This window comes from Pyrgilauda ruficollis, unplaced genomic scaffold (genome assembly GCF_017590135.1).
Source record: "Pyrgilauda ruficollis isolate IOZ18807 unplaced genomic scaffold, ASM1759013v1 scaffold43, whole genome shotgun sequence".
NCBI lineage: Eukaryota > Metazoa > Chordata > Aves > Passeriformes > Passeridae > Pyrgilauda > Pyrgilauda ruficollis.
The window spans coordinates 3,777,968-3,801,306 of record NW_024525823.1 but is presented as its reverse complement, the minus strand read 5'-3'; the positions used below and the strand labels follow the sequence as shown (position 1 = coordinate 3,801,306).

Here is a 23,339-nt window from a genome sequence, read left to right as displayed (position 1 = left end):
TATGGTAACTGCAAACGTCATGGTGTCAAGTTTGTAAAACTGCTTGATGAGAAACTATTAATCAGTGTTCTACACAGAGAAAATACTGTGTGCAGTTCAGTCCAGCAATTTGGATAAGGCTCAAACTTACACTAATAAAAATAAGCTTAAAATACTAATATCAAATGAAGCAAAACTGAAATTAGGGAATGTAAGAAATAACACCACAGACATTACTGCTACATAGTCCTTATCTTGGTAACCAGCAGTGCTTGGATGCTAGTCTATTTCAAATCAAAAAAATCATGATGCTGGAAGTGTAGAAACAGCTATGCCATATATTCATTTACTAACAAAGAAAAACATCACTTGCTCAGGTGAGAAAATTCACCTTTGTTTCAAAGAAATCACATACTTAAAGTTCATTTAGATGTTTGTGGAGTAAGCATTAGGGAGTTAATTACATATTTGGGGAAAATTTTAATTAAATACTATTTTCAGTAATTATTTTGTTCTGTTTTGCTAAGAAATGTATTTTCTTAATCCTGCTACTCTATTGTATGTATTTCAGAAACAATAGTCACTTAGAAAAAAAAATCCAAAATATTCAACAGTTCCTTTAAACTGAAGTAGAGTTCAGAAAAATGCCATTCCATATTATGCCTTGGCACTCCAACCTTCAGTTAACTATTATATCATGTTATATATACAGTCATCTTAAAAAAAAAAAAAAAAAAAAAAAAAAAAAAAAAAAAAAACCAAGAAAAACATGCAAGCACTTTTGTATTTTAAAGTTGGCACATGGTTTACATCTCTTGGGAGATTATTGGTTCCATCTTATTAGTCACGCTTTCCAAAGGGAGGTTAAAGTTCCCAGAATCTAAGCAATAGACAGAGTTACACTCTCAATACTGGTTGTTACCTTTTTCCTTAGCACTGACCTGCTGATGAACTCTGGGTCAGCAGAGGTAGAAAAAAAATGTTAGTTATGAGAAAAGGAGCTGAAGCATGGAAGGATCCACTGATGAACAGATTCAGTGGGTGTTGTTCTCTGTGTGTGTGAACACACACGCTCGCTCATCATCAAACGTTAAACACAGCAGTGAGGCGGGAATTGGTTTTTTAGTAACGTTGAATTTATTTACTTACAAATTATTTTAGTGTTGAGGTTGTATAGCTAAACTTCAGATTGTGACCTGAACATAAACTGTTCTTTATGCTGGTGGGTACATGAATAACAGACTTTCCATATCAGTATTGCTTTTCTGTTACAAGAAAGAAAGGTCTTTCAAAGAGCTTTTGTAGGTGGTTATGCGGCAGGCCTTTATCCCAGGTCCCCTGCAGTGCAGATTTGCCATCCCTAGCCATGATAGGTAAGCAAGCCTCTTTCCATCACGGACTATTAAACTTCTCCAATCTTCTGTGGTGTCCATCATCTGAATCAGCTTTCCCTCACATGACTCCTTTCCTATCCCACGTGTTTCATTCTCCTTTGCACTCCTCCAACATCTTCTGGGTTTTTTCATTGTTAGTGACTTCAGGCTGAGTATTGTTATTGGTCCAGCAGAAAACCAGGTTAACAGCATTACATAGGTAAATGTAGCTGCTGGATTCCAGGTAAGATTCCACTATACTTTAACGAAAAATTATGCAACAACTCTTAAATCATTTATCCTTGGATGTCTTTAAAGTTTTGGCTCTACATTAGAATTCTCTTGTTTATACTTTCAATGAAATATTAAAGTCATTAGCATTTAACAGAATTTGAGGAGTTACAGTACTGGCTTAATAGGGGAATGTAGTTTTTAGCATAAAAGAAAGGAAGAAATAGATTCTGTTACAGTTTTCCTGTGGTTAGCATTTGTTAGATATAGGTGGAATTCGTTATAGCAAGATAAAATTTAGTATTTATATACCTAGAATGAAATGCAGAAGCTCTTCCTTTTACTGCAGAAATATGGGGAATAGCAGTATATAACCTTCTGGAATGTGAATGCCTATCTGCTCCCACTCCCATCTCTGTAATGAATGGCCACTGAGGCATTGACTAGGCTGAAGGAATGCCCCTGCACTACACTGAAAACCTCAGGTTAAAATCTAGTTTGTTATCAGTGACAGGCTCTCACAGATAAAGCACAGGAGGTTCCCATGGCTCAAAAAAACTGCCTCAACTACCTGTGTGACCTTGGCCAACTCATTTAATTTTTATTTGCCTCAGATACCATTAGTACAGTTACAATAGACAATATATTCTCTTCAAGCCTAGCACTCTTTGTTATTTTTACTGAGAAAAGCTAGAGGTGTCATTAAGGTGGTGCTGAACACTCCAGTAGCTTCTCAAAATCAAACATTTCTCCATTTCTTTCAGGAGAATGAACATTAAATAATAAAAATTCTAATGAAAATATTTTTCTAACATTTTTATAAAATATAATTATTATTGTAAAGACTATACTCCACCTTTTTTCCCTATCTTATTTAAGAATACATGAAACTAAATCTAATCTCTTTTTTTGATTTCTTTGACAATCCTTATATTTTGTGACTGTGTATTCAGCGATCAGTTCTTATTCTGCTGTTCCAAGACTATTGCCTATATTTGCATTAATTGAAATGGATAATTGAGGCAGTAATACTGTCACTCTCAGATTCAGCAGGGCAGTCTCTTCTCAGAAATAATGTGACAGTTGTTGGCTTTGCGTTGGAATTGGCCACAAGCCTCCACTTGTGCTATAATCGTTGATAAAATATTTTAAAATTGCCAGGAGTAGAACTGCCATGGAGCTCAGCCCTAACCTTTGAGAAGTGTTTACCTATGGATGTGTTAAACACATCTCAGTAGGGTAGCTGGGCAGTGAGAGAAGGTGGACATGAAAACAGATTCCAAACTGCAGAAGAAAGACTACTCTGCATGGCAAACATGCCTATCCCTGTAACAAGGACCTTGTAACGCTGTCACTAATGCCCTGTCTTGCCCCATCATGTTACTTGTCTAAAGAATCTAATTTTGGCAGGAAAGAAAAATACTCTCTGTGTTAAGCACTATGCTTCCTTAGCTAGATAGTGATGTGTATAATACTGCTTTAGCCATTCTAAACCAGTTAAAGTTGTTTCTGGTCATTTAAACTGCAACTTTTGCTATAGTTCTTATGAGAATCATCTTTGTGGTATGGTTCAGAGTTGTCAAATATTGCACAAATATGCTGCCCAATTCAGCTAAGAGCTGGCTTATGTATGAAACACTTACTGTACTAAACTGCAGCTGTGCTGGGTGGGTGGTGGTGGCTCCTCAGAAGAAGCAGTAGAACACAAAAGTATTTCTGGCCATGCAAAGGCAGAGGAGCTCATGTTGCCCTTTCGGGACTTGAAGAAAGAGAATGTCCTTTGGCTCTGCACTTCTTATCATCCCTAAACCTCCTCAGTTCATAACAGCCACTAAAACTATTGATTTGGAGAGCCATGTCCCTTGGATCTTTTGTTTTTCTGCTTATGAAGAAGTGGAGAAGTTTTTAAAGGTCCTAAGAGTGGTTTGGGCTCGTGTATTGCTTGTTGGTCGTGCAGGTGTGCCAGCTGCTTGCTGGAAGGTGGTGGGAGTTACAGGAAAAGCCTATTTTACAGTTGTGTAAGTAAGATTTGTCCAGAAGTGTCCAGGGAAAGAGCTTTTGTGTAACGGTTGCATTGGCAACTATAAATAAATGGGCAGCTTTACTGAACGAAGGGAAGAGAATCAAATTAACTTGAGAATGCCGAAGATTACTCAGAAACAAGTGAAGAGCAGAGACCACATCTCTTCAGCTGCTACACGTATTCTTTGTGTATGCAGTGATATTCCAGTGATAGCACAATGTTTGCAATTTTACTTAAATACCAGCTGCTTTTATGGCTTTATGGCTATTATTGCACATTAGGAGTGTGGAAATAATAGAATAATCAAAAAATCTTGCCGTGCTTATACTGTGTGGCAACGCTCACTTATAGATACTAAACATAAATGGATCACTTTGCAAGGAATGTATCTGGACATGTTGGGCTGGAAATGCTTCCTGCTTGTGTTGTGTAGGTAGATATGTGGGAGAAGGGAGGGTTACCTTTGTGGTGCTGGAGTTTTGCTTGCTGTGGATAATCAGTGATGTGGTGTATGGAAGCACCTTGGTGACGGTTTAATGATGATTTGGTGCTGCTTGTGCATAATCCCTCCCCCACCCATGACAAACCTTTTCCCAGTTGGGGCTGGAGGAAATGAGTAATGCTTAACCCATTTGTGTGATCAATTCACTTAAGCAGCTACTGTGAAATGTTAATCACAACTTTAATTTGTACTGCATTAGCATTTTGATTAACTTGTAGGCTTGCTAGCACACTTGAAGCACTTTTACTCATAGTTACAGCTCGGAAATGACTTTTTGATTAATTAAGTTTGTTAGACAGCAGCTGAGCTTCCTGAATGCTAACCTTAAGGGGCTAAAAGTTCAGGAGAAAGTTACTGGGAATAACTGTTGCTGTTGAAAAGGATTCTTGTGAATACACTCAAAAAATTTTGATTATTGGCAAAATACTACATACCTACTTTGAAACTAACTCTAAACTGTAAAGAGAACAGATTTATTATGAGAAAGATGCTGTGTATCTTTCATGGTTTTGGTAGATTTGTGTAATATTTGAAACAAATGCTGGCTTTAAGACATTGTTTATGTTAGAAAATTGGGATTTATTACAAAGTGATTCTTATCAAAAACATTTTTTCTTTTTATGGTTCACTGGTATAGTAGAAAATTTATTATTTCGTTTATTATAATAATAAATATTTATATTTATTATAATAATATAATATAAATATAAATATTTATTATAATAATAAATTATTATTATAATTTATTAATTAGCAATTTGAAAATAAATTGGCTATTGGGACTCAATGAGTTCTGAGTGTGGGGTTATGCCCTACCAAGTTTACATTGCTGGTATCCCACTCTGTAGCTGCTTTTATTTCTGTAATACTATTAAAAGAAATCAGTGAGAACCCAAGGGTTGCACTACACTAAATGTAGACAGTAAATGGTTTGTCCTTTCTCCAGTTTTGCAAATACTAATAATGTTACTGTGGAAGCTAAAGGATGAATACAGGGATAGGAATCTTACAAAGCAGCTAGGAAGGCTGTAATTTGCATACATCAGTGAGACCTTTATGATGATGGAGAATGAAGAATTAGTCTCTCATAGGGGGTAGCAGAGCATATGGAAGAGGAGACTGAATATGCTTGTAAAAAAAGATGTGAAGAGAAGTAGGATACAGAGGGCAGTATAAAAGGAGTGCCTCCTGAATAGGATTAATTACAACTTATTCACTATATCTCTGATGAAGTACAGGGGGGATGTTCTGTAGGCTGAAACCACGCAGCTGTGCAAGGGTGATTTAATTGATCTGAAAGAACTCCTCCCCCTCCCAAGATTAAAACATTTCTAAAAAGTAATTTTGAACTAGACCTCTGAATTTCAAAGGTTCTGTAGATACCTGTTTTACTGATATATAACGTACCAAAGGTACTGACCTTAAACTCTCTGTAATACTTCTTCAAATAAATTCCAACTTTTCAAGTCAGTTGCTGTTTCTGAGCTATGTAATTGAAGCATCATAGTCATGATTTATATAAAAACATGAAACTTAAAGTACATGGCATGCTTTAACATCTGAAAAATATTTTACTTCTATTAGCAGAATATCAAGTCACACATGGATCATAATATAATCTTATGTATTGGAAGGCTTCCTACATTTAAAGCAAAAAAAAAAATTATTATTTTTCTGAATTCATAGTTTTTAGAAAAATAGGTAAAATGCATACCCTTTTGTCTATTATCTATAAATATTTGTCACATAAATTCTGTAGTCTTAAACAGCTTTAAGTAGGCACAATTCTAACAATTTTTATAGACCTGTGGATTTAAACTCCTACATATAACTGAAATTTAGTCCTAGACTAAACTTTAAATTCATTAATAAAAGCACTAAAAAAAGTATCGTAGTCTGTGAAGCTCTGATACAAAAAATAAGATTAATCTTTCAAGAGTAGATAAATTTGAGCCATGTAACTCATTCTGAGTACACCTGAAGTTTTAGTCCCTATCCACGGAGTCATTGCCACCAATGGCATCGCTGTAGGCACTCAGCTTCTAGCTGAGTAGTCACAGGTGTAATTCTCAACTGGAATGGAATTTCTTACATTTCTTTAGCTTGCCTCTGTATCCAGAGCAGTTATCATCATAGCTTCGTTGACACTTCCCTTAAATATAATTTATCCACAAAATATTAACATTTATGTTTACAGGATTTAAGTCAAAATGCTTAGTATGTTCTGAGTTATAGGACAGGTGACTTCAAAAAGAAGAAATTATTCTAAGCAGTATGCAGGCTCTGTTAATGAGATGTAAGCTGTATCACTTTTAACACTTCAATAGCTTATCTTAAAGGAAAAAGCTATTTAAGTCATTTGGATAGATCAGAAATTCTGCTAGTTTTAGTCTGGTCCCCTGCCACCTACCCAGTCGTACAAGAGTGATCCAGAGTATCTGACTTTCAAATGAAGGATGTGAAAGTAATACCAAAAAGAGTTTTTATAAAAACTTTGTTTAAAAAGTCTCTAGAAGAAAGAATTTAGCAATCAGGATATTTTAGTAGCCTGAAAAATCTCCTAAATGAGTGGGGGTGACTGGAGGAGTATGTTCATTATGGAACAATTTAGTGTTCCAATTTATTTTGAGCATATATAGGGAATGCTTAGTAACACCAGAGAAACGCAGTGTTTTGCTGTCAGGGAGAGTGACACACTCACCTCTTCCACATCCTACCTCCATCTTTGCTTCCCCTCAAACTAGGGAGTTATAAACATCATTTAAATTCCAAGCATCGGTAATAACTTTGGCTAGAAAGAGACAGACTGTTAAATTTCAGCTTCATGTCAGACCAGAAAGATACAGTTTGATCAGTTTAAATCATTCCATACCTAAGGATAAGCAGCTGCTGCTCCTGAAAAACAGAAGATGAAAACCTGATCATAGATGCTGATGATTTTGTCTTAATGAACTTGTGGAATGATGACAGCAATAGCAAGATTTTGATCTAAACATTTGACACTTAATTCTGAATACCATCAGAATGAAAGTTTTTGCCATACCTGACAACATCTACATCAGTGAGTTGCTGATCACTGTCATTTTTGTGCTGGTCCAGCCATGGTTAATAGGTCATTGCTTCCCACATTAGCGCAAGCCAAGCTGGTTTTGATAGTAACAGACAAAATGTAAAGGAGGTGTCACTAATTGCTAATATTACTTTGTAACTGTTCAACTATGACATTGGGAAGGCTTAAGAACTATTGCCTGAATCTTTCATGAAAACCCGTCTCAATATAGGCATCTGGTTTTAACTCTCCTAAGCTCAGAAGGAGCCCCAAATAAGAGGATGGTAAACATATTTTCTATTATAACAACCAATAATTCCCTTGATTCCATTTATTTACCCCAGTTATTCTACTTCAGGTTAAAAAGTGGTGGGCTTAGAGGAGTGCTTTTTGTTTTGGTTTGGTTTTTTATTATTTAATTAGTTGGTTTACCAAAAAATACATGGGTGTTTTTTTCTGTCGTTAAAGCATCTTTAGTGTTTCCTGTTTCACTTGTTGCACTCACTGTCTTCTTCTTTTAAATTCCTCTCTGTGATGAAATTATCCTGTGTTGCTTTAAATTCTTAAGGCTAGAAAGGCAGGTAACCAGTTTGTGCCATTTCCCAATTTAGAATAATACTCTTAATCTGTTCCAATCTTACCCACTCTAAGATATTTAGAATTTATTTACTGTTTTGCAAAATAAGAGCTTAAAAAGCCATAAGTTTCTATAAAACTATACTGGTTTTGACTTAAAATAACAAGCTAAACAGGTAGCAACTAGATAGACCAGAGGGACTAGATACATTATTCATCAAATAATATAAATATTAAATACTTTAAAATTTTGTGGTTTGCATTATATTCTTTGTTTAGTTGCTTATATTTATGTTTGGTGGTAGGGGAATAACTCAGTTTGTTACCTTGAGTATTTATAGGAATTTCAGTAACCATTTAAGTATCAAGCATCTCCATGTTTTACACTTAGAGGAAAACAAAATGTGTGGAGGTTTCCAAGGCAGCAGATGAAACAAGCCAACTTTACTATTGTTCTGACTTTTTCACAATGTCCCTGTCTTGGATTTCACATACAGATAGAGATGCTGTGAATAAATTCTATGGGTAAAGAAGCAGAAAATAAGGAGGAAAAGAGGATTTGCCGTGTGGATTCATTATAACAATGTGGAACACAGAGTCTCACACACACAGGCTTTCCTTACTCCCTACGGGATATCTGTCTGTAGGCCTCCATCAATTTCTAGGAGATTTTCTATGTGAAAGGATCCTCCAGTTAATTTCAAAGTATAGCTTGTTTTAGATTTATCTTTCTCTTACATCTTCACTCTTCTTTTCCCCTTTTCAAACCTCTGTTTAAAAGAGGGAAGAGGGATAGATTTAAAAAAAAAAAAAAAAACCCACACCAAAACAATGTAAACAGTGTTATGTGTGCATCTCCAGAAGCATTCTATGAAATACCGCTGCTTCGTGCTGACTAAAAATACAACTTACTGTGGAAAATACAGGATATTTGTGCACCCGTTATTCTTCACATACGTACAGCAGTATCATCACTGGGGAACATGATGTCTCAGGCTGTCAGAATAGCAGAAAAGAACAAGAATCAGGTAGTGGAGAACAGGAGGCAGATACCAGACTGTCTCAGCAACACAGACTGCTCAGAAACATGGACTGCACTGTATGGATGGTCTTCAATATACCTTAAAATGTGAAATCAGGTAAAGAGCAACTCACCTTGTAAGTTTCAAAGACTGACTCCAGTCTGATGCTCAGAACAACTCCCTCCTTTTGCAAGTAAATGACATGTGAACCAACATAAAAATCTGCAGGCCACAAAGCTTCTCCTTTCAAATGTGATTTCTAACATAATTTTATTTTCTATTTGGTGAAAACAATCCTACATGGAAATCACTTTGGCAAGCCAAGTGAAAAGACAGAAAATGGAAACCACTAAGATTGTGTTGTGAGGTACTGGTTTTAGGGTCATTAGGAATGTTAGAGAGTTTCAGGATGCTATGACTCTTCCTCCAGAAAATTAAATATTAAATCTGGATCTTTATTGGCTGAAAGACCCTTTATCCACAAGTCATGAGAAATAAGACAACATTTGGGTAATACAGGGTAGCACTTCAAATATTTTTCTAAGTGTCGCTGATCTTATCACCCTGATCTGGAAAAAAAAACGTGTTGAAATTGCATTGTAAACTGCTAAAATAAACTGTGTGACTCGGCCAGGAGCGAAACTAACTTGTGTCTTTAAAGTCAGTATTTCTCCAGAATCAGTGTAATTTAATTGAAATAGCTCTGCGTGTGTAAACAACTCCTTTGTTTAAAGAAGATTTCACTGTTTAGTTTGCCTTAAGTAAATGCTGCCTTTTGTTTGTCTGTAAAACATTTGATTAAATGTAAAGACTTACACAGACAGCTTCTCCTCATTACACTAGTGGCTGGAAAATAAGTTTAAATGGTGCAGGTATCTGCTGCCTAAGTATCAAACAATATCATTTGTGTTTATAAGAAAAACCCATGGAAACATCTAAAGCCTAGTCCTAAAATCAAAGTACAACCCTCCTAACACCAAGATGGTATTTAGAAAGCTGTTGAAACTGTTCAGTACACTAGATTCAGTATATCAGTGTTCCTTGCTTTCTTTAAAAAAATATTTTCTGGTATTTTAATCAAGCATTAAATTCCCTCTATGGTGAACTACTGTTAAATATATAACTTTCACCTCCAATATGAATTAGAGTGCTTTAAGATGAGGACCCACACTTTATTGTGATCATAATGTTATTGAAAAATAAAATAAGCAAGACAACTAATACATTATAACATTAATTTTTTCACCAGCTGAAATGCTTTCATAAATCATAATAATTCTTTCAATGTACTATAGATGGGGTGGAAAGTATGCTATATATCTAAATAGCTGCAATTACTATTTAAAAAAGTTGAAACCAGAAATTCATATTTAGTCCTTTTTACCTTGGAAGGGCTCTTAAATTCACTTTCAGACTAACCAAACAGACTGTAAGTCCAGTCAAGAAAAAAAGCAAGCAGAACCATTTTTTTCATGTCCATAGGGCCATTTGAAGTGCAAAATCCATACTGAATTAGCTTTAGATCTTTAGATCTTTACTGTTAGTAAACAGTATACCTCTTATTTGTACTGTCAAAACATGGGAAGTAGAAATGGAACAGAAACTCATGAGGCATGGAAGGCAGAATGATTTTTAACACTTGGAAATCTGATGTATAGCTGCATTGGGGGGGTTTTATTTGTTTGTGTTTTCTGTGTACTTTGGGGAAGCTTTTGAGGATCAAGATAGAGATGCCAAGGGAGAGACAGCCAAATATCCCACATTCTCAAGACAGTCAACTATTTGCAGTGCATTTTGTTTCAGATTGCTTTTACTCACCATAGGTAAAATATAAGCTATTTTGTAAGCTTTCTTCAAGATTTCAACTTATGTGTCGGTGTTGAGCAAAACCTCTAATACGCTAAATTTTAGTGGTTTTATCTGGTCCAATTCCAGGGGTTTTTTTAAGTACTTAGTTCAAATGGAAATAATAATTGCTACTGGTAAATGACATTAGTATTAATTTTTGAACAAATGTAAGGATATTGGTGGTGTTCATAATTAGTTCAAGGATTTTTGAATAGTTATGTAATTCTGAGAATACTGTCATGTCAAAATATAAATAAATACTGCCATTAATTGTAACCTTTTCTTTCACAGTAAATGTTGGGATTTTTTCCCCTCATTCTGAGATGAGTTGTGTCACAGAACAGTTATTTGTAAGGAAAAGAGTCTACCTTCAGTTCCCACCCCCAAAACCATTATGTAAATTACCTTTTCAAGAGTAAGAACGGATGACCATGATAGAGGATTTAGTTTATCTTTTTTCAGGGTTAATTCCAAAGGTACCTAACTGCCATCAACAGAGGTTGAAGTAAATTTTTATGTTAAGGCCTAGAAATCACTGTATGTTAAACATTAATCACATGTTGTTCCTTGTATGAACCAGGTATGCAATTATATTTGCAGGGTTTTTTTTATTATGTGTCTCCTTTGCTTAGGCAATGCTGGATGTTGCAGCGCATCATGGCTGGCTGGTGACTGCTCTGAACATAACCAACCTGGTGCAGATGGTGGTTCAGGGTAGATGGATACATGACTCATCCCTGCTTACTTTGCCAAATATAGAGCTCCAGCATCTTTACCTTTTTCGGTATGTAATTCTTTTAAGCATTAGCAGATTTCCAATTTATTTCCACTTCCCGCTGCTGATTGTGTTTGAATGGCATTGTTGTGCCCGAGAATCTTCGTTAACGAATCAGAAGCAGAACTCTGTCTTTCACAGTGATGCTTTCCCAAATGGATTTTCTGTGTCTGTTTTCAATATTCATTGATTAATTAACCCCCACAGATTATTTTGAGAACTGTGATTCCAGACAAATTAACAGGAGACCACTGGAAGGGTTCCAAGTCCTAACAAATCTAACTCTGTATGTTAATTATCTCTTTATTTTAATCCATTATAAAACTACATTAGTATCCATCTTAACATCATAGATAATGCAAGGCTCTATAGATGCTTAGATGATGCAGTAATTAATGCTAACCAAAAATAAATGACCGCCCTTTGAAAACAGAACGCAGTATTGAGTTTTACCACCAAAACAGCTGAATACAAATGTTTGCTTTCCCTCCCTGGGCATATGTTTTGCTGTCTGTATCAGGAAGTGGAGCCAAGGCCAAAGGAAGAGTGTACATGGAGGTTACCAAGGACCTATCGAGTGTCTTCCCGAACTAATGGCTGCCTGCGAAGGAAAAGAGAATGTTTTTGCTTCCATTGTGGACAGTGAGTTGCCAGCAGCACACATTTCACAGGTAACACTTTCTATCTGTGACCATTATTGTTGTGATTGGAAAGGAAGAGTAGTTGGGCAAAGAAATACTCTCTCTCCTTCAGTAAATACCATGTGACGTTCTGTATAAAAGCGCAACACATTCATTGCTCTAAGTTCAAGGTACTGCTGCCTTTACAGAAGTTCTTCTCTGCCTGTTTTCTTAATATTATTCTCACTTATTCCCCGCTAAGAGTAACAGACTCTGGTTTATGGCTGATATTACCACATCTTTCTGCTCTAAAGATGCTTCTCTAGGTCATTCAATATGCTGAGTGTTATTCACCTTTTCATAGCTCTGCACTAGGAATACATGCATTGCAAATGTCATCATAGCTGGTTTCTGAAGTGGTCTGTCAAACACCATTTTTTCTGAGAATACTCTTAGTAAAAGATCCAGCACTCATTTTCTGTTTGAAACAGAAAAAGAAGATGAAAATTTCATACTTCACAAGGGAGGGAAAAAAATACTGTTCCAAAATGTTGAGCTGCTAAAGCCTCGTTTTCAAGGCATTTGCAGCAAAGGATAGCTATATTCCATAGCAGTCATCACATTCTAAGCCTATTGATTTCAAACAAATGTAGGAAAGATGAAAACATCAAAAGCTATACTTCAAATGTTTTTTATTTGAATGTTTAAAAGGACAGTTTGATTGTTCAGCTTCAGTTAAACCTTTTACTGATACGCAAACAAGAAGAAAAGTACTTAAATATCTGTAACAGACATCTGCATTTGTAACCAAATTAACATCAAAATTTTGAATTAATAAAATGTATTGACATCAAAAAAAGGCTTCCTTTAACAACAGATTTCTAACATAATACACATTGATTTCAGTCCAACTTTCAGATGTGATAAAAAATTAGAACATTGTTATAATTAGTTCAGGGAGAACTCAGAAGTAAACTTACTTAATTTATTTGCATAAATTGCCATTCTGTTATCTTTAAAAGCAAATGCAAATTGGCTCTGTCTGATATGATGATGGTTATTTGGCTCAAAAGTGCTTCAATTTGCGTAGCAATCTGGTGTCGTCTCTGCAGTGAGGCGATCCCAGGTAACATACAAATCCTGAATTATTCCAGAAATTAGTATGTTTAAAGCATCAATTTAAGTGCTAATTGCAGTAGTAATGAGAAAAAGCAGTACTACTGTGAGATTTGCATCTACTGCCCCATCAGTATGCCTGGAACGGCTGCTGACTGGCAGAGGATTTGGCTGCTAATTAAATAATTGTATGCATGGCAGTGTTCTCGTCTGATTCAATAGATGAAGATTAATCCTCAGATAAATATGTTTGGCTGGTATTGAAATGTCTTAGCAGTTTCTTCAAAAATAGCTTGCGTGTATGTGGTGTGTACGTTCACACTGTGAATGACTCTGTGCCTCTATATATCTATGTTTGTAAATACAGATGCATATAAGAGGGAAAAACATAACGTCTTGCCATCATGTGAGGAGAAACTTTCATTTCCACCATGATGAGCTGGGAATGGCTGTATTGGGTACAGCGAAGCCATGACTGTGTTGTGCAGGGCATTACAAATGTGAAAGCTTTATACCAATATGCTATATTCCTTGCAGTATTTTTTTCAGGAAAAAAAAAAAAAAGTGAAAAACTATTGTAATACCTTGCACAGAATTAAAATTCATATTGAGACTGCCTGTTGAGTGTCTTCATATGTAAAGTCTTTCAGTGGTCACTGACAGGGGGCCAACCAAGAGAAAAATTCTTCAGGATCTGTATTCTATGTTTTCTATAAAGAAAGAATATCAGACTACAGAGTTTAAGCTTAGCCTTCTGGCACCAAACATGACCAGGGCCAAATAAAGTGGTAAATATGACACTAAATTGCCAAAACCATTCTTTTCCTAAAAAACCTTTTACTCCTCACTCAAATTATATTGAACCCATATCTTAAAGCTGAGGATTACTAGCAAGACATTGCTAAAAACAGCTTAAGCTTTACATAAATTTCAGGCAGATGGGAAAAGGAAGAAGTTTTACATTTGGAAAGAAGAAAATGCCTTTTAAGCAGATTGGTAATTAATTTTTAAATAGCAGCTCTTGAAGCTGCTCATGGATTTGGAATATTAGGCTAGGTCCTGGGGAGACAGATTATTGGCAAAAATACTAATGATGTTCCCAAAGGTTTGTGAAGAATTTTTGATTTTATTATAATTGAATCTATGGGCTTGGTAGATAAATGTATATGTATAGTATATATGTGCATGTATATATTGGATATGTTGATATATTTAAAAGGAGGTGATATGTGCTTGTGTCTTCCTATACAGCAAAAAAACCCATTAAAATTGTCAAAAAGAACCTAAGCCACATGGGAGCCTGAGTTTAAGAGTTTGGTATTATAATTCCAAACCTCACTGAAAGTCAGGGGAGCTTTAAAAGCCGACAACCTAAATTCAAACTATTTAGACTAACCCCACTCTTTGGTCAAAGCTCTATGTTTCAGTGATTCATTGTGAATCATATTTCTTTAACAAATCTCTTTCAGTTTCTAAGTCACTTAGGCATTAATCACCTTTTAAAATATTGAGTTGATATTGATGTTTTTGAAAGAGAAAAAAGAAACTTCACAATTGAAAAGAAATAAATGCCATCTCTACTTTAGTATAATCTGCTTTTACTCTGGAAGTATCTGTGTTCCTATAATCTTTTTTTCATTTTCGGCTGCTACTCCTTGACTTTTTTCCTTAGTGGGAAAAGCATTTCTTCATTTTCCCCACATTGCATGCATGATAAAAAGGCAGTCTGCTGTGCATACTGTCTCAATGATCAAGCAGTTCTAACTTTGCCGATAATTTTCAAATGCACAAGACTTGATAAATCAAGGAATCGTAGAATCCTTTAGGTTGGAAAAGATCCTTAAGATCATCAAATACAACTGTCACTAGCCATCATAGGATGACATATTAAATCTACTTTCTTATCTAATTGGAAAGTTACTCAGAGTTACTTTGGTTTGTTTGTGTTATGAAAACTGTATGATGACATGACAGCCTTTGACAAATATATTATTTTGGGATTGTATTCCATAAACCAGACCAAATCATAATCTTCACCAGACTATGGTGAAGCTAACAGGTAATGCCACTAAAGGAATTAATAAATTGTGATCTCTGCTGAAATTAAACATTGTTCTAACGTATTTGTAACAAGTCTTGTCCTTTGAGACACATAAAAGCGTTCAAGCTTTTATGTACTTTTGATATAAATGATATCTAAAGTACAACCAAAGTGGTGATTGCCAGGTTGGTTTATGTCAGAGTGCCTCTCCTGATCTCAGCAGAAATATCCTGCTTATACATACAGAGACACAGTGGGTCTATAGAGTTCCTACCCTAAGTTTCTTCTTAAAAACCTTTACATTGAATGTAAAATCATTTTCCAGTTGAGATGTTACTACTCAAGTTATCATTCTGTGTGATCTTCTGGAAGTGGGTTTAGCAGTCTTGTGTATTATATGTATTGAAATCCTAGCAACAACAACTTAGTTAAGAATGTCAGTGGTATTTTTTTCACCTTCTTCAAAGCGCTGTCTTTTTTTCCCCATTTTCTTTCAGAGTTGGGAAAAAGAGAGATGTATTAATTCCTTAAAGTCCTATATTTTTAGTTTCTGTTACAATATTCCTGTTGTTTCCTAGCTAAGACACCACTAAGAACATTGGTGCAATTCATCTGTTTTCCCCTGCTTTTACCCTGTGGTTCCTGAGCATTCACAGCTGGCCCTCCCCACCTTCTGCACTGAACAGACACAGCTGTTCATGCAATACGCAGAAGAGGGGAGAGAGAGAGAGAGAGAGAGAGAGAGAGAGAGAGAGAGATTAGTTTGTAGCTGAAACCAGTTTTCTCATTTAGTTCGGCCAGGCTCTGGTAATGCAGCCATTTTAATCCAAATAAGCCTGTGCTGCAGCCGAAATGGGCAGTCCTGCCCTCCCCGTGCCGCTTTCACCTCCCCTGACCCAGCTCACCGCACAGCTGCACAAATGCTGTGTCTGCCTCAGGCAAGGAGGTGGGAATGAGCATCTGGGGACAAGGGGAGGAGGAGGAATCCTATCAACCCTCTCACTGACAGTCAAAGTGGCCCGTAGCCAACTGGCTACATGAATGCTTGTGCCAGCAGGGGAGGAGGCTGGACCACTTCTTTCAGTGGCACTGAAGGCTCATGCTTATTCAGAGTTGCAGGATTAGAGAATATGTTGCCACAATCAGCTTTAAGCTGATCTAAGTTCATGCTGTCACCAAAATGATTAGCAAGCTGATCCATCTAGCTGCACAATCCCAGCAGGGCAATGCCAACATACCAGGGATGGAGATGGGCACAGCGAGCTGGTGGGGAGAATGCTGGAGAGAAAGACAGCAGCACCTTTCCTAGGGCAGCATGGCCTTAGGTCTGCTTTCCCTGGCTGCTGTATCCCTAATCATGTATTGACATACACTATTATTGTCAGTGTGACTCCATGTGCTATTATTGTCAGTATGACTCGTGGCAATGATGTCTGCAAAAAGCAAACTGAGCTTTCATTAGGCCTCTGGGCCTTCCAGCACAGAAAAAGTAATCAGACACATCGAGACAATCAGACACATCAGACACAATCTAAATGAAAATACATTTTGTTGAAACACTACATCGTCAAACCCATACTCAAAAAATAAAATATGCTTTAGTCTTTTTCCAGATAAAACATTTCTGTTCCATGCTATTGCCCATGTGACTATGCCTACCCTCTTTGTTTCCACAAGTTCCCATTTTGGCATCTGATGGCTCTTTTCCAAGACCAATATTCTTATTTCCTTCTTCTCCTTCCCACCCTCTAGCTTTTCATATATGCTGATTCCTGTTCTTTTCTGGGGGTGGAGGGGAAAGATAGCAGGGCAGAGGGTAATTCTTGGTCTTTAGTTTTTTTCTTCCAGTGCCATCCTCATCTATCTTTTTTAGCCATAGAAAGGCCACAAATCACTGCCTCCATTCCACAACCAATCCCATTTCTTTTTCCTAACAAATTTCATTGCATGAACGTGCTGATTTTCTTTTCTACTAAATGAAAGCCTACATTGCTCCCTTCCATTTTTGTCACAGCTTCTCAGAGCTACTTTTCCTCGTCTGATAGAGACCAAAATGAGAGAAACATAGGGCTGCATATTCAGGATGCCTTTTTAATGTTAAGAGTGTCATGTTGAGCTACACAGATTGTATCCTCTAACAACAGTTCTCTGCACGAGGATGAGAAAGTTGAGGACCTGTTGCAGTTCAAGGGAGACCACAGAGACTTAAAATTCCTCAGGAAGCCACTAAGAAGGAGAGTTCATGAGGATCGATGCAAGAAAGCCTCAAAAAAAAAATAGGGATAACTTTGGATATGCAGTTGAACTTTTGGTTAATTATCTGAACTGATCCTCTGAACTCTCTGAGGTTTGCCTATTGCTAATTAGCACTGCAGTGACTTGTTCTTTATGGATTATGCTAAGGAAGTTTAATTTAAAACTTAATTATACTAGTTTTTAAGTGGCTTATAGGGAAAAAATACTTTAATCGGGAGCAGTAAGGAATTTTTTCTGTGTTCAGACATCAGTAATCTTAGCAAGGCATGTGTAACGTGCTTGAGGAGTTTCACGTTTGTTTTATTTGCTAGGAAGAAAGTAGCATAAGAGGTTAATGAAAAGTATTTTATGCTTATGATTGAGAGTTGTACAATTACTTATATTCTAATACACAATAAAATATTATTATTGTAGAATAAATATGTAGACTGCACATTGAAGTGTTATTGTTAGAGTGGCAATGATTGTATAGATTATCTCATAATCCATAGGGATCTGTTTTTTCTATAGGCTTGGAATTTCTTGTGCCGTTTGCCAATTCTAAACGTCAGTCTGAGCATTAAGGGCAGTTGGGATGACGCAGTTCAGCCACAGAATGAAGTACCTGTTCCTTCTTGGACAACAGACACACGAGATGACAAGAGATGGATCAAACTGCATGCTGATCAAGAGTATGTGCTCCAAATAAACCTGCACAGAACCCAGATGGGATACCAGGTAGATTTATTTATCATTTCCTTCCCTGCACAAGTGTCCAATAATCCATTTACATTGTCAATGATGCTTTATACAGTATAATAGGTTTCTTTATGGTTTAAGTATTATGTAAGTTATAAACACTTTCAAAGCCTTTTCTGTATTCTTAGTGAAGAAAATGTTTTTTTTCAGGTTGCAACAGGATAGTAAGTAGGCTCTTAAGGTAAAATCCTAGACCAAGTCAATGGAAAAAAAATCAAACTAATTTATAAGCTTTCCAATTACATTCACAGGTGCTTCCAAACTGCATACAGACTCACACCTATAAATATGTTTCTATTTGTAACACATCCTAAGGCCTTTAGTGAGAATATTTTCCTTATATTTTACATCTGATGCTTTTTTGAGTAGCTCCTAGAATAACCTCCACATACAATTCTTTTCCACTACATTTCTGTCCCAGCCCTTTGCTCATTTAAAGCACATCCAGTTGCCTGCTGCTCAGCTCACTGGGCCCTCAGTAAATCTTGGTGTGCCAAGTCAGAAACTCCTGCAGGAGCTGCACTGTCTTCCAGCTGCTCTGCCCCAGCAGCAGTACCTGGCTGTACCTGTGTGTCAGATCTGAAGAGAGCTGGACCTGCCTTCATGTCAGGCACTGCTGACAATGGAGCTGTCACTCACTTATCCAGGCCTTTCTCTGTCATTTACATACCATGAATGACGTATGGACCACCATGGTTATAATTCTGGTAATTAATTTCTCTAACATTTCAAATAATTAAGAATTATAATTTCCAGCATTTTGGTAAGATGCATAGAGCTGAAGATAAAAGTGGAGAACAGTTTTAGGTCTTAATTCTGAGACTCTTAAGACAATTCCATTTTAATAATAGTGGAGATACATGTATGCTTTTGAAAATCCTGAAGTTATCTTACATTAGTTAAGAATTATATTTGAAAAGTATTCTTGTTTCTCAAAATACTTTTTTTCATGACTACTGCAGATTCACTGTAGTTGCAAGGGGAAACTGTCTTATTTTAGGAAGAACAAAGGGCCAAAGCTCATCCATACATCATTCTTTTTGCTGTGCCAGTTTACTGGCAGAGACTTTTCCTAAGCAGAAGCCATGGAAGTGAAAGGAGCGGAATCATTTCATGCAGTGATCACTTTCTTATAAACCTCTCCTAGAATTTGATCCCTCTTTTGTAAAAAACAGCTGGATCAAGCTTTTCATTGCTGTGGTGGTGTTTCTTCTTCCATATAAATCTTCAGTAAAACCTTTCCCTCTAAAACACAGAATGAATGTTGATTGAGTGTGCATCATTCTGTCTTCAGCTTCCAGCAGTAAAGTCGCTGTCTTAAAGAATCACTGAAATAATCTTTCATTTTGCTGTACCAAACTCAAATAAATACTAAGTGTTGTTTTTGTCTTTATATTAAACTTGAATAAAACTGATTAGCTTTATTTAAAGATGCTAGGTTTACAATTCACACGTCTGTATTTGGAATATATTAGATAAAATCACAGAAAGAGAATAGTATTTCCATTCAAGTTTTAGTAGTTTACAAAATAAGTGGAATAATATCTTCTATTCTGGATTTTTTCTCTGTGAACTGTGATTTTTTATTTTATTTTTTTAAACCTTCTTCTGAAAAGAAGTAACAGTATTTTCGTCTGTCTAAATTATAGCCTTACCTAACAATTGACAGCAATATGGTTTTGATGTGTTCTTCATTCAAGGAAAAATGTCATTTTGGAAAGGTGATTTCCAGGTTTCCTAAGCTGTTTCTTTTCCCCAACAGGGAAAGCAGGACAGTAAAGCAATGGCTCCTCGATTCCCCAAAGTTAAGGATGAAGGATGGTTTTTGATATTGGGAGAAGTTGATAAAAAAGAACTCATCGCTCTGAAAAGAACTGGATATGTCAGAAATCGAAATACTGTTTCCGTTGCTTTTTATACTCCAGAAACCCCTGGAAAGTATGACAAACTCTCAAATTCTCTTAGTTATTATGTTTTCCAACCAGCCAAGACCCAAATCCCAAACTAACAATGATGCTTTTTCTTTTCAGGTGTATCTACACCCTGTATCTCATGAGCGACAGCTACCTTGGCATGGACCAACAGTACGACATTTACCTGAACATTGTGCCAGCACAAGGCACCACGGAGGGGACTGAGGCCAGGAGCCACCTGGCCCTGAAGTAAGGCTCTCTGGAAAGGGCACTCAGCCAAAAGAACTGGTCCTGCAACTAAGACGTCTGCTCATTCTGGGGCATCCAAAAATGCATCTGCCTTACTGGAACCAACTTCAAACCTCAAGACAATGGGGACACTGAAAGTGACTGCTGTATTAACTCTGATGACACCGAGTTAGCCACAGTGGCCTTACTCCTTTATGAAGATTTGTCTTTTCTTGTTTTATCTTTCTTCTCTCAGAAGTCAGATTGTTAGTTGAATTTTAAAAACATCAAAAATAAAAGACTGAACAGTACTGTAATTTGCGCAAAGTCAGGGCTATCATCTTCATTTTGAAAAGTGTTATATGGCCTGTCTATTAATAGCATTTAAATAGTCAACTTTTTTAATTTATAGGGGAAAATACAAAATTGATCTAAGAGCTGCTGAAAATATTGATGGATGTGTTATATTTCATGTTTAATAAAAATATTCCCAGAATGTTTTGCACTGTATTTTTAGGTGTAAAATATGGGAGATGTAGTAATAAAATCCTCTTCATGCATAGTACATTTTGAAAATGATAATCTAAAGAAAAATTTCACAAATTTATATTAATTATATGAGCAGTAAATGTAGTTATAAGGGCAAGCTAAATCATAAAAAATATTTCCAGTATAGCATTGATGCAATTTATGTAGATAATTTTTAAAGTTTACTCTTTACATGTATGTACATACATATACACATATATTACATACTTGCAATTTCCTTAGTGTTTTTTCCTGAATTTTGTAGGACTATGGCATATAAAATTGGGTGTCCTGTTCTAGGGCTCAATGCTAAAGTGGGTGACTAACTTAATAAAGGGGGCATGAGACTCCAAAAGTGGGGGTTGCAGCAGGAGGCGTGATGAGCAATGAATGGTTCTGCTAGGCAAAAGAAATTCTAAGAGATGCCCAGCTGTGTGATAGTACCTGCAAGGCATAGATCTGAAAGCAGAAGGTAGCAGCATCTGTCTCGTGATGAGACTACACATCCTGAGGCCAGTCCTCAAGAGGATTCAAGATGCTGAGCAAGTACTTGGAGCCAACATACTTAAAGAAACATCAGTGCATCTTCATTCAGATAGACTAGACCTTAAACTGAATATTAATATTTGCACTTGCTCAGCTTTGCATTGAGCTGATAAGCATTACCTCTCCAAGGGATCATTTTGCTGTCATTTCCATTGTATTTCACCAGATGAAAGAATACAGCAGAGTTGTTACTAGAAGCTTTCCAGGAAAAAATGACACTGGTGATGCTGCACCTACATAGAATCACAGCATGGCTGATTTTGGGAGGGGGATCTGGAGGTCATCTGGTCTAACACCTTTCCTCAGGCAGGGCCAGCTAGAGGCCAGGACCACATCTCCAAATATGGAGATTCCACCACCTCCCTGGACCACCTGTGCCAGGGTTTGGTCACCCTCACAGTTAAAAAAAGGTATTTCTTGCAAATCAAGAGGGACCCTTCTGTGACACCAACAGGTGTGCCTGTTGCCTCTGTTCTTGTCACCAGGCACCACTGAAGATATCCTGGCTGTGTCCTTATCAACATCTTCCATTCAGACACCACAAAATTTCCCTGAGCCTTCTCCAGGCTGAACAATTCCAGCTCTCTCATCCTTTCCTCATGTGAGAGATGGTCCAGCCCCTTCATCATCAATTTTGTGGCCTTTTGCTGGACTCTCTCAAACAATTCCAAGTCTCTGCCTCAAACCAGACATGGTGCTCCACTAGTGTGGCCTTACTGGTCCTGATCACCTCTTGACCTGCTGGCAGCACCACACCGCAGCAAGCAGAAGGCTGTCTGATTTCAAAGGCTCAATAGTTAATTTTTTTATTATTATTTATTTCAGTAATGAAATAAATTTCTTTCATATCTGGCACCTTTAAATTGTGGAAAGCAATTTTAAAATGAACAATTCTGTACTTGACTGTGTGCATGCCCTGATCATATTAAAAATGTTATATTTCATTATTATAGGTAATTACCTATAGAAATGTTCCTAAAAACATGGGACGATAATAGAAAAAGTTGTCACTAAATTTAGAGATGTATGGATGATACAAAAGCCGCCTTTGCCATTTAGACTATATCAATGTAATAGGATGTTGTGTCACAGAAGAAACAGATTTTTTTCAAATTGTTAAGCAATGGTTTGGTTACTCACACATTGTGTTAGTCCATTTTAAAGAGAATTGTTTCATCTAATTTGGAAGTTTAAATTTTCACAGAAATTAAGTCCTTTCTTTGGAAAACTTGGCTGAAACAATACATTGTCCCTCAACAATTTTAATTAATTAGGAAAAAGAACTATGCCACAGTTAAACATACCAACATAGTGATGCTAGCTCTTGTTGCTTTGTAAATGCACATCACAGAAAGTCTAACTGCAGAGCAGCAGACAATAGCTTCAGTATTCAGTATTAATCAATTAAAGAGTTTCTGTAATGTCATTTGTGCCATCTGTAGTTTGGTTTGGAAATACTGTATTTCCTAGTGTATTAATTGTTTTTAGAAACAGTTTTGTGACATTTTTAAATAACATGTTTGAATAATTTTTTGGGGTTTTTTACAAAAGTATTGGATTCAGGATGACAAAGTCTAAAGTAATACAGAATTAATTTAAGCAAATTGATTAGGATCAGTATTTAGCTAAAAAATCCGAGAGAAAGAATTCTGATACATTTGTAACAGCTGCTTAGAAGGAACAATGAATGTGTTCAATCCAGTGATATCTCATAGTGAAAAGTGAGAATAGCTGTCTGACAAAAGTATGAATACCAAACAGAATAAAATAATAATAATAAATAAATACTTCAGTGATGTAATAATCACCTTTATGGATAAATGAAAGAAACAGCACATAGAGAAATTTTTAATGTTGTGTTGCTCATTCCAGTTTGCAAGTAGGTTTTTATTTTTACTCTTCCCTTTCCCTTCTAGGAGCAGCTGCAGTCAGTGCATGCCTGTTCCAGTAGGAGACTTCTTCCAAAACTTGGAAA

At 36.4% G+C, this 23,339-nt stretch overlaps 1 protein-coding gene across 1 annotated transcript in view; it reads left to right on the top strand.

Annotated features, from left to right (window-relative positions):
- ASCC3 (activating signal cointegrator 1 complex subunit 3) overlaps window positions 1-23,136 on the top strand; it is a 250,236-nt gene extending 227,100 nt beyond the window's left edge. The window contains exons 38-42 of the mRNA XM_041478050.1: window positions 11,236-11,387; window positions 11,899-12,049; window positions 17,922-18,128; window positions 19,912-20,087; window positions 20,180-23,136. Of these exons, the coding sequence (XP_041333984.1) occupies window positions 11,236-11,387; window positions 11,899-12,049; window positions 17,922-18,128; window positions 19,912-20,087; window positions 20,180-20,315 (822 nt within the window). The 3' untranslated portion in view covers window positions 20,316-23,136. The remainder of the gene's footprint in view (window positions 1-11,235; window positions 11,388-11,898; window positions 12,050-17,921; window positions 18,129-19,911; window positions 20,088-20,179) is intronic.
- The last annotated feature ends 203 nt before the right edge of the window (window positions 23,137-23,339 follow it).